Source organism: Melopsittacus undulatus, chromosome Z (assembly GCF_012275295.1).
Source record: "Melopsittacus undulatus isolate bMelUnd1 chromosome Z, bMelUnd1.mat.Z, whole genome shotgun sequence".
NCBI classification, from domain to species: Eukaryota; Metazoa; Chordata; class Aves; order Psittaciformes; family Psittaculidae; genus Melopsittacus; species Melopsittacus undulatus.
Genome location: NC_047557.1, coordinates 35561817 through 35573951, shown reverse-complemented (window position 1 = coordinate 35573951; position 12135 = coordinate 35561817). Strand labels below are relative to the sequence as shown.

The window sequence follows — 12135 nt, the reverse complement described above, 5'->3', positions numbered from 1 at the left end:
GGAAAGACCTTGCTTAATATCGCACCTTGTAAAACACAAGAGACCATAACTACAACACAGGGCCATCTTCCTAACTTTTCAACCCAAGTTTTAATGTCCTTCTCTAGAAACAAAGCCAGTGTCCTCTTCTTTTCTGTAATTCTTTTTGATATTTTTGTGTCACAATTTGGCATAGCTGCTTTTCTTGAAAGCAGAAATTTTATTATCTGTGTTTGTATAGAATGATTTTGGCTGGATCCCTTATTTGCTCATTGAGTGCTGTTTTTGTTAAGTATTGAGTTGCTTGTCAGTGGTGAAAAAAATACCAGCTGTAGCAATTCTTTCTGTCAGCAGCCTGTCTTCAGAATCTCATTTATGTACTTAAAATAATACAGCTTAATGTTTAATCAGCTTAATCTCAGTTGCTTCACACTGCACTGTTTCCAAGACAAAAATGTATTTTACAGAACATACATCAGTGAGTAATACAAATGGCACCATGCAAACACTTAACTCTGTATCACCTACTGTTTTCAATCTGCTTTGTGCCCACTTATAAAATGCATTTCTGTTTCAGAAAGGTTGAATTATCCAGTAAAAATGGGTTCATAGTTACGAAAACTACAGCATTCTTGGAAGGCTTACTAAATAACGCATAAATCCCTCAAAGATATTTAACTTTTAAAATGGATTCCTAAAGAAGTTAATCTGGATTTTCTTTCAAATAAAACATTTTCCATCATTTCAGAAGTCTTCAGACTTTGGTATAGATACTAGACTCTGAAGCTGCACTCAGAACCCATGCTGGTATTAATCTGACACTTTAGGGAGAGAGTATGGACACTTATGTTAAATATGTAAGCAGGGTGAATACGCAGACTCAAGTCAAGGATCCTTTACTGCAATCACACAGCTATGTTTAACTCCTGAAGCTTTTTGTGTCATATGTTTTCATTCTATTGAGTAAGAAACACTGTTTTGGGGGGCCTGTGTTATATCTTTTAGTGATAATACCTAGACTAAAGTTGAAGAAATTAAGTAAGTTTCACAAGTGGAGCTACATAGCAGGAGTCATAAATACTTTCAGGTGAGTAGAACAGCTCATAGAAGGAGGTGATAGAAATAGAGCCATTTGTTAACAAATCACTATTCTAGACAAAGTCCACAGTCACAAAGCATAAATGTGGGTGCCCTTATCTCAATATTTGTTAATACACAATACAGATAGCCATCACACAACCTAAATCCAGCAGCCTACATTCTAAAAGTCACAATACGAAGCAGATACATTGAGAATCTCATTATATTGAGTAGGGCATAAGCTAAAGGACTTCAACAAAACTCTGACATTCCTCACCGAAAGTGTCCCTCTTTGTCACTAGTAGTGAAAGGCCCATCTATATTTTATTTATTCCCACTAAGAGATAGATAGGCTGGAAAACTGGTTTCTCTTCTCCATTCAGTGGCTGGCAAAATATGAAGACAAGCTGCAGACCTGAAAGACTGCTCAAGCATACCAAACACCACAGCATCCAGATGGCCTTGCAGTATACGCAGTACACTGTGAGACTGCTTAAACTGTGGCTTCCATCTACACAGCTGATTGGCAGCCAGCAAGAGCTTTCTGAGCCAAAACCAGAATACTGTTGTTAAGAACCCAGTAAAACATCTACAACGCAATTATATATGCACCATGATTGCTAAACATTAACTCCAATGTTACAGATGCTGAGTATCTCTGGAGCCTACAATACTGCTCACTTCCTTCCCCACCTACAAACCTGGAGGAACCATAAGTGATGAACACAGAAGGAAGCTCATAAAGTGGAAACTGCCTTAACATTTAAAGAAAAGTTGTCAATGAACAACACTACTGACTAGCAAACAAACTATAATTCCTTGCATCTTTCTGATAGAAATTTTAAACCACATAGTTGCCTGAAAATTCAGAAATACAACATAGCATTTAATAATATTTCAGCCAAACTAAATGGAAAAAAAATGGCTGAAAGACATTGTAAAATAAAATAAAATAAATAAAATCTAAACTAGAATTTCAGAAACTGTAAGGCTTTTATTGCGAGCTAAATGAATTTGCCTGTTGCTACACCATGGCTGCTTATATGGTGTGCAATATAAGTGCCATCATTAACCACATGTGGACTTTATTTAACTTCTATTCCCATTCAAGCATACTACAGAAATCAAAGTCATTTCAAGTAGAGGGGAAAAATAAAGTCCTTTAATGGCAGAATTCACTGGCAATGAGAATCTATATGTAAAACTTTTGGGGGGCCATGAAGATATTTCAACAGGAATATGGCCAAATAAAGGGATACTACAGGCCCAAGTCTTGATTAAGACTGCATGTGATTTCCACAAGAGATACATTCTTGCTTTAAGTGTGCCCCCTGCAAAATTTACAATTCACAAAAAGTGAGAAACCCAGCATGCTTACTAGCCTTCAGACACAGAGAGAGAGACAAGAACCAGGAAATTCAGTACATTCAAAAATCCCAATGATTTCAGAGAGATTCAGTTGCTAAAGCGAGAAAGGAGCCAATAAGCCAATTGTGTAACTGGGCAGAACAAGCGGTTGTAGTAAAGTCAAGACTTTACGGGATTAACCACAGATAACACACTGGAATTTTTTCCCTTGACTCCACCTTTTCTCATTTCACAAACTGATCTTATGAGTAAATTCACATATCTTAACTGAGGTCAAGTATCTTGTGCAGAAATAGCTGAAAGCAGATCCCTGGACTATTTTGTCATACTGTGTTTGTTAATAAAACTGCCTTGTAAGAGGCAGTTTAAACTCTCTACCTATCCTTTCTCACAGAACAGAACTAAATTATAAAATCTCAAGTATACACATGAGAAAAATGTTATGTTATCAACACAGTTATGCATACAACTAGCATTGAAAATATTCTCTTTTTGTGTGCTTTTGCACACAAATAAATAACGTGGAATGACAGACAACTGAAATCTACCTGAAGGAAAACCAGCAAAATTTCTATGGTGTGCTGATTAAAGCACTTTGTTACTCAGGTTTACAGGGTACACCTGAGGCAAGCACATGAGTTTGAACAAACCAGGATGCACCAACTCATATCAGAAGACTAATGCTCGGAGATCGGTGTGTTGAGATGACAGCACAGCTGCAAATAGCCATTAAGTATGATTCCACAATTTCCAGTCTCTAACAGAACATACACAGGGAATGGTGACTGAAGTGTCCCCCTGGATTTATCTTGGGGTGGTTTTAAACACTGATACACATGCGGAAGGCAGAAGGCTTGCTCCCTCCATCTTCTGCTACCACAGCCATATCAGACAGACCCTGCTGAAGCACTGTGCGAAATTTGTATCCCTAATGAGGAGGTACCCAGAGGATAATAGTAATAAGCAATAATTTTTATACATCAAAAACCAATCTCAAGAGCAGAAACCTGCACCTTCAGATGGGAAAACACACTAAGGGTCACAGCCTCCAGACGCGGAGTTGACTGCACTGGGCATTATCTACTTTAGTACTTTGCAACTCTTCATTTTACTGACTGTAAGGATGGTGAGGCACTGGAATGGGTTGCCCAAGGAAGTTGTGAATGCTCCATCCCTGGTGGTGTTCAAGTCCAGGTTGGACAGAGTCTTGGGTGACATGGTTTATTGTGAGGTGTCCCTGCCCATGGCAGGAGGTTTGGAACTAGATGATCTTAAGGTCCTTTCCAACCCTAACTATTCTGTGATTCTATAAGTAACGCTCTTGTTTGCCAGACTGATCCAGTATCCAGACCTTGCTAAGAGTTAGAGCACCCTGTTTACCACTTCATATGTGTTAGCCCTTCTTTCAATTATGAAACCAAACTATAGCAAAATATGCTTTTGTGTGGGGGACTGACAGGAAAATTGAAGCATCAAAACATTAGTTATTTTTTAAGAAGTTAAATAATATGTTTTACCTATCATTGTATTTCACCTCCTCTCCATTCTTAGCCCAGCTGATGGTGGGCTTTGGGTTTCCTACTGCTTCGCAATGAAGCAGCACACTCAGTGTGCCACTGGCTAGGACCACTGTCTGTCCCAGATGGGTAACAACCTCTGAAGCAGAAAGCTGTTGTGCTGCTGAAATCTTTCGTAGGATGGCAGGCTTTTGATGAGGTCTGCGCAAGCCCTTTACTGGGTCTACAGAGGCAGGAAGGAATGCTTCAGCAGATGATGTCCTCAGGGAACTGGTAAATCCAGAAACATGTCTGTGGACAGGGTGCTCCACTGAGGTTGAATCTCCTCCTTTCCTTGATGCTCTGATAACAGATTCCTGGTGCTCTAAGTGGCTCTTGAAAACCTCGTGAGCCAGCTGCACAACAAGCTGCTCAGTGTAGACATCTTTAAGTTCCTCAGGCTGTTGAGACAAATTACGTATGATATCATCCAAGCGTTTCTGTTCTGTGATGAGAGTAAATGGTAGGCTATACTCCCGGCTCTGGTCCTCCTCTGAGGATGCATTTCTCTCTGTGGACACCTGGGCTTCCCAGGACTCCAGATTTTCCCCTGGCCAGCCTCTGTACTGCATCAGCCTTGAGACAATATAATCATACCATCTGCTGGGGTCCACAAGGTGCCCTTGCTTTTCAGCCTTGCTCCCATTGAAAAGAATTCCGTTGATATGTTTCTCCTCTGTTCTTAAGGCTTCATTTAAGCTGGGTTTTCTCATAGTCTCTTCTTCCCTAATACCAGCCGGCTGCAGAGCAATGATCTTGTTGCTTCCAATTAATTTAATTACAAAATGCTCCTGGATTGGTCCTGCTGTACAGGTGTATGTCCCAGTGTCTGAAGGCTTCAGACGGTTGATTTTGATATATCCGTAGGGTGTAATGGTGATGTGAGCTGAGCTGATGAGCCTTTTGTCATCCTTCTCCCAAGTGATCATTGATTTCCGGAACCTCCTTGTAGGGCATCGGAGGTTTACAGAAGTTTTGGGCAGCAGGTAAGCATACCCACCCACAACAAAGTGTAGTTTCTTCTGCTTCCTTGTCTGGATGTAAACTTTCTTTATGGCCATAATGTGGGGGCTTTGCTTATGAACTGGCCTGTTGTGCCCTGAAATATCATTAATTCTATTAGTATGTGATACCAGTAAACAAAACAAGCAGTTTACTTTGGCGCTGGCAGCATTCAACCTATCAGACAATAGTGGGAGAAACTGGCCACCAGCTGCTGAACATTAAGTTGAAGCAATCAAAATAACAGGAATAAAAAGGTGCCTTTAGGAGTGCAAAAGTAGTCCTGCCTAGAGTACATGCAGAAACCAGAAAGCAAGAAACAAAATCTTTTTGGGAGGGAGAATACTTCGGTGGAAACGTAGTTCTTGTTGAAGTATTTAAATGAATACTCTTAATAAATGCATTGCAAAGACAAGTATGCTGTGATTTACCATCTGAACCCTCGAAGGCAATATGGTCTTGCAGCACACAGCAGTAAGGAGAGTGAAAGTGCTGCTTCCCCAAGGAGTAATGTTGAATAGAATACAAGTGTCTGGATTAGGCTTAAAGACATGTTAAATAATATTTAAAAAAATTAAATATTATTATTAAATAAAATAATAAGTATATAATATAGCAATATTTTATATAAATATATAAAATAATAAATTAATGTAAATAATATTAATATTAAAGTTATTTAAATAATAGTTCAGTGTGTCCTTCCAGTTTCCTGATCTGTATGACAGAGATCTTTGTTATGAAGCACTAAATAAAGCAGCATAGATATATTATTCGTAAATACCATGCAACATCTTTTCATAGATTTGCTTCTGAATGTCATATCTTCCTTTCTCCTTAAAACACCCAGCATTTAGCAGTTTCAGAGTTCATAGCCACCTTTTAGCTGGAGCTAGGCTGACTTTCAAGCTGTTGCCTATCTAGTTGGATCATTGTGAGCCAGGGAAAGGCATATAGGGAAACTACTGCTCTTGTGAAGGACAACAAAAATGCATGAAATAGCAACATAAAATACATCTAACTTAGGTTGCATGGTTCATTAGAAATCTCATAGAGGTCATAAAGGGTTTCAAGTGACATAATGAAATACATTCTTAAATATCTTCAACATCTCTTATCAAACATTTTGTTTGCAGCTGTTCTAACAGAGTTTATTTGCAATTGCCCTCGGGCTGCTGTGCTGTATCTCTGAGCCTCTACATTACAGTTGTGAAATTTAGACTTAGATTTGGGTCAGAATTTTGAGCCAGTTCTTCCAGAAACTAGTAGCTCCCTTCCAGCATATTGGCTCTGCCCTAGCTCCAACAGTAAAATGTAAGGCTCTCATCCACTGGCTTGCCTTATTGCTAAAACATACTTGTTCATAGACAGAAAAACTAGAGCAAGGTTTTGGAACAGGTGACAGCATGGATTTCTTAGCGATGGACATTCAAGCCCCCTTTCCCCAGGCATTTCTACACATCTTTTCCACTTACTTGTACAGGTGCCTAGAACACAGGGCTTAATCAAGGATGAGAATGGCAAAGGTGGGCACAGTGAAGAATTGATGATGACAAAATGCCCGGTTTTCAGCATCTTTCTGCAAATAGCATTTCGACTCTGGGTGCCCTCTCCACAGCTCACTGAACACTAGGCACAGAATAAGAAATATTAGGAACAAGCTGTATTAAAAGCAAAAGGTGCTCCTGTCACACACAGCTCCTCACCTCCCATATCCACATTGTATACGTATACCATGGAATAGATTTGTTACAGCTTTCACAATGTCAGAGTGAAATGAGGCAGAGCAGCACCCAGCCATTCAATTACAAACAGTGTAGGCAGAGTAAGGAGACAAAATATCAGGTATTTTCTGTCTTCTGAGGCTTTGAATCTTTCCATGCTCCGTTTAGTACTTTTTCTCTCAGATGGTGCCCTTGTCAATGGTATCGTGCTACAGTACAAAGCTTGTCTTTGCATTTTATTTCTGTTATGTCTGCACGTGCTGGCTAGAAGATCTCCTGCTCATAGCCAAGAGCAGACCACATTGAGTTGTACTTCACAGCTACATCCTGTCCTGCTAAAATCTGGCCTAAGCTTAGTATTTGAGCTTTACTGTTGTAGATGTATCAGAATTATAGAATCATAGAATCACAGAATCAGCTAGCTTGGAAGAGACCTTTGAGATAATCAAGTCCAACCATTACTCCAGGACTGTCAAGTCCATCACTAAACAATGTCATTAAGCACCTTGTCTACCTGGTTTTTGAACACTTCCAGGGACGGTGTTTCCACCACTTCCCTGGGCAGCGTGTGCCAATACCTCATCACCCTCTTGGTGAAGGAGTTTTTCCTGATCACAGAATCACAGAATCCCAAGGGTTGGAAGGGACCTCAAAAGATCATCTAGTCCAACCCCCCTGCAAGAGCAGGGTAACCTAGAATACATCACACAGGAACTTGTCCAGGCGGGCCTTGAACATCTCCAATGTAGGAGACTCCACAACCTCCCTGGGCAACCTGTTCCAGTGCTCTGTCATTCTTACAGTAAAGAAGTTCTTCCTGATGTTAACGTGGAACCTCCTATGATCCAGTTTACAGCCACTGTCCCTTGTCCTATCATTGGATATCACTGAAAAAAAGCCTAGCTCCATCATCCTGACACCCACCCTTTACATACTTGTAAACACTGATGAGGTCACCCCTCAGTCTCCTCTTCTCCAAGCTAAAGAGACCCAGCTCCCTCAGCCTCTCCTCATAAGGGAGGTGTTCCATTCCCTTCATCATCTTTGTGGCTCTGTGCTGGACTCTTTCAAGCAATTCCCTGTCCTTCTTGAACTGGGGGGCCCAGAACTGGACACAATATTCCAGATGCGGCCTCACCGAGGCAGAGTAGAGGGGGAGGAGAACCTCTCTTGCCCTACTAACCACACCCTTTCTAATGCACCCTAAGATGCCATTGGCCTTCTTGACCACAAGGGCACATTGCTGGCTCATGGTCATCCTCCTATCCACCAGGACCCCCAGGTCCCTTTCCCCTTCACTCCTTTCCAGCAGGTCAACCCCCAACCTGTACTGGTACATGGGGTTGTTCTTCCCCAGATGCAAGACTCTACACTTGCCCTTGTTGAATTTCATCAAGTTTCTCCCTGCCCAACTCTCCAGCCTGTCCAGGTCTGGCTGAATGGCAACACAGCCTTCTGGTGTGTCAGCCACTCCTCCCGGTTTAGTGTCATCAGCGAACTTGCTGAGGGTACACTCAGTTCCCTCATCCAGGTCGTTGATGAAAATATTAAACAGCACTGGTCCCAGCACCGACCCCTGAGGGACTCCACTGGTCACAGACCTCCAGCTAGATTCTGTGCCATTGCCCACAACTCTCTGCCTTCTTCCTTTCAACCAGTTCTTGATCCACCCCATTACCTGATCGTCAAGCCCACACTTCTTTAGCTTATCTATGAGAATGCTGTGGGAGACAGTATCAAATGCCTTACTGAAATCAAGAAAAACCACATCTACCGCTCTACCATCATCCCTCCACCTAGTCACTTCCTCATAGAAGGCTATAAGGTTGGTCAAACATGACTTCCCCTTCATAAAACCATGTTGGCTGTTCTTAATAACCCCCTCATCCTTAATATGCCTAGAGATGGAGTCAAGAATAAGTTGTTCCATCACCTTTCCAGGGACGGAGGTAAGGCTGACCCGTCTATAATTACCCGGGTCCTCCTTTTTGCCCTTCTTATAGACTGGCTTGACATTTGCCACCCTCCAATTCTCAGGCACTTCTCCCGTTTCCCACAACTTACCAAAGATGATGGAGAATCCAAACCTCCCCTGGTGCAGATTGAGGCCGTTTCCTCTTGTTCTATCACTTGTTACTTTGGAAAAAGAGATGAACCACATTCTCGCTCTTCCTCCTTTCAGCTAGTTGTAGAGAGCTATGAGATACCCACCCCCCCCATGCCAAGCCTCCTCTCCAGAGTAAACAACCCCAGTTCCTTCAGCCGTTCCTTGTAATACTTCTGCTCCAGTCCCTTCACCAGCTTCATTGTCCTTCTCTGGACCCACTCCAGCACTTCAGTGTCTCTCCTGCAGTGAGGGGCCTAGAACTGAACACAGGATTTGAGGTGTGGCCTCACCAGTGCCCAGTACAGGAGATGTTCACTGTCCTGGCCCTGCTGGCCCCATTATTGCTGATACAGGCCAGGATGCCATTGGCTTTGTTGGCTACCTGGGCACAAGCTGGCTTATGTTCAGCTCCATCAATAAGCACCTCCAGGTCCTTTTCCACTGGGCAGCTTTCCAGCCACTCTTCCCCAAGCCTGGAGCGTTGCATGGGGTTGTTGTGACCCAGGTGCAGGACCTGGCACTTTGCCTTGTTGAACCTCATACCATTGGCCACAACCCATTGATCCAGCCTCTGCAGATTCCTCTGCAGAGCCTTCCTACCCTCCAGCAGATCACCACTCTCAGCCAAATTGATGTAATCTGCAAAATTCCTGAGGGTGCAGGAAGATTCCTGCAAATAATTGATAAAGAACCAAATAATTGATAAAGAAATAATAAATAGATGAGTTGGGATTGGGTGTGCCCTCAGCAAGTTTGCCGATGACACCAAGCTGTGTGGTTCTGTTGATACGCTAGAGGGAAGGAATGCCATTCAGAGGGACCTTGACTCACTTGTGAGGTGGGCTGATGCCAACCTCATGAAGTTTAACCATGCCAAGTGCAAGTTCCTACACCTGGGTGGGAGCAATCCCAGGCACAGCTACAGGTTGTGCAGAGAAGAGATTCAGAGCAGCCCTGCAGAGAAGGACTTGGAGGTGTTGGTCGATGAGAAAATGAACATGAACCAGCTTCGGTGTGTGCTTGCAGCCCAGAAAGCCAACCATATTCTGGGCTGTATCAAAAGGAGCATGACCAGCAGGTCAAAGGAGGTGATCCTGCCCCTCTACTCTGCTCTTGTGAGACCTCACTTGGAGTATTGTGTGCAGTTCTGGTGTCATCAACATAAAAAGGACATGGAACAGTTGGAACAAGTCCAGAGGAGGGCCATGAGGATGATCAGGGGACTGGAGCACCTCCCATATGAAGACAGGCTGAGAAAGTTGGGGCTGTTCAGCCTGGAGAAGAGAAGGCTGCGTGGAGACCTCATAGCAGCCTTCCAGTATCTGAAGGGGCCCTACAAGGGTGCTGGAGAGGAACTCTTCACTAGGGACTGTAGTGATAGGACAAGGGGTAATGGGTTAAAACTTCAACAGGGGAAGTTTAGATTGGATATAAGGAAGAAATTATTGACTGTAATACTGTAAGGGGTGGTGAGGTACTGGAATGGGTTGCCCAGGGAGGTTGTGAATGCTCCATCCCAGGCAGTGTTCAAGGCCAGGTTGGACACAGCCTTGAGTGACATGGTTTAGTGTGAGGTGTTCCTGCCCATGGCAGGGGGGTTGGAACTAGATGATCTTAAGGTCCTTTCCAAACCTAACTATTCTATGATTCTATGAGTGTTTCAGATGCCAATGAGTTATCTCAGGCTGGTAGTTACCACACATGTCATACAGAAAGGAGTATTAATTACTAGTAACCTGTGGTGCACAATGCACTGGTGGGCATTGTTCAGTGGAATCAGCATGCCTATTTCTTTTTATATTTACGTATACAGCATCATATATGTTCTATATGTATATAATGTAATAATAACAGCATCATATGTATATAATGCGTACCGCATTTGCACTGGTACCCAGACAGCAGTCTGTAAAGGTTGTGGAAAGTGGGTTGAGCACTGTAAAGCTGAAAGCACAAAGATTCTACAATTCTATGATTCTGTTATACACACGCACTTCTGTAGGTGCAGGAGGTATAGGTAACAGGAACTGGAGATGAAGTGAGGTGGAGAAAACACACTAAAGGTAAGAACATAAATCACATTGCAACTGCTTATGAAGGAAGACAGCTTGGGAATAGAATTACCATCTTCACTGCCAGAATGTCTATGTTTCTCCTGGCAGCAGACTTCATGGGAATATCTACTTGTTTGTGTAAAATGTCAAAATAGATCAACATATGGGATAGCTCTGGTAGGTAACTGGTGTTTCTTTCACAATTAATACAATTTCCACCTCCTTACGTGAAAGAGAACTAGGAGAGATGACAGAGACTGTAAGATGAGAAATGATTTTCATGTTAACTGTCATTTAAAGGTCAAATCATATTTTCAGTTACACTGTTATGAAAGAATTTTTTCTTAAGCCAGTTGGGGCCAGAAAGGGAGCCTGTGGAAGTGCAAGAGAATTCAGTAGAGTGAGCTTGCTCTGCCAACCCTAAATTAAAGGATGTAAGTAGCTAGCTAACATTGCAAGAGCAGTATCCTAGAATGAAAGAAGCTTGGAGTCTGTAATGATGTGACTATAGCAGACTGATAGCAGACTGCAGGAATCCCTTCCTTTTCTTCTCTCAATCACAGGGGAAGGCCCCAAGTGGAAAAAGCTATTGACAACAGAACAGCCAGGCTTTGGGAAGAAAAGCATTTTAGCCTGGGGGGAGTAAAGAGTACTCTTCATTGGTACCTTGGATGAACATTAGCATAGTCATGGACAGAGGCAGGAATTTATTGTTTTGAGCATGGCTTGTGTTTATACCAGAAGGGAGGTCTTAATGGTTTGGCTGGATTGCTAAAGCACATCTGCAGATGCAGTCTCCAAAAAATGACATTGAGTCAGTGGTCACATTCCCTACCAGGATGACAGGGACAGATTACAGGACAAAATTGGAATAACACACTTTATGCAGCCTAATGTCATTTGGCTTCTCCATCCCAAATGATTGAGGAGCTTAATCACCAAGAACAGAACAATATTCATGCATACAAATAGCATACCTGTGTCCAGTCAGAGAGAAGCCACTCACTGGGACAATCCTCTTTTTTGCAGACTTGTTGGGTAACTGGCCTTGCTGGGGAGCAGAAGGTTTCTGGCAGTTCTAACAAGCTTCCATCTGCCAGGTGCTGCTTACAAAGTATATCTCGCTTCTGGACACCACTGCCACATGTCTGTGAACACTGCAGGAGATCAAAGTCAGCCACACCACTCTTGCACCATGGCAACTTGCACTTGTGAAGTTGGGTAGAAATCAACAGTCAACTTTAGCCACGTAGAAAATATATATA

General features: G+C 42.6%; 1 protein-coding gene across 1 annotated transcript in view; it reads right to left on the bottom strand.

Moving 5' to 3' along the window:
• Positions 1 to 12135, bottom strand: part of ADAMTSL1 (ADAMTS like 1) — a 180661-nt gene that overhangs the window by 36731 nt on the left and 131795 nt on the right. Inside the window, 3 exon segments of the mRNA XM_034072780.1 lie at positions 3945 to 5082; positions 6461 to 6614; positions 11848 to 12027. Of these exon segments, the coding sequence (XP_033928671.1) occupies positions 3945 to 5082; positions 6461 to 6614; positions 11848 to 12027 (1472 nt within the window).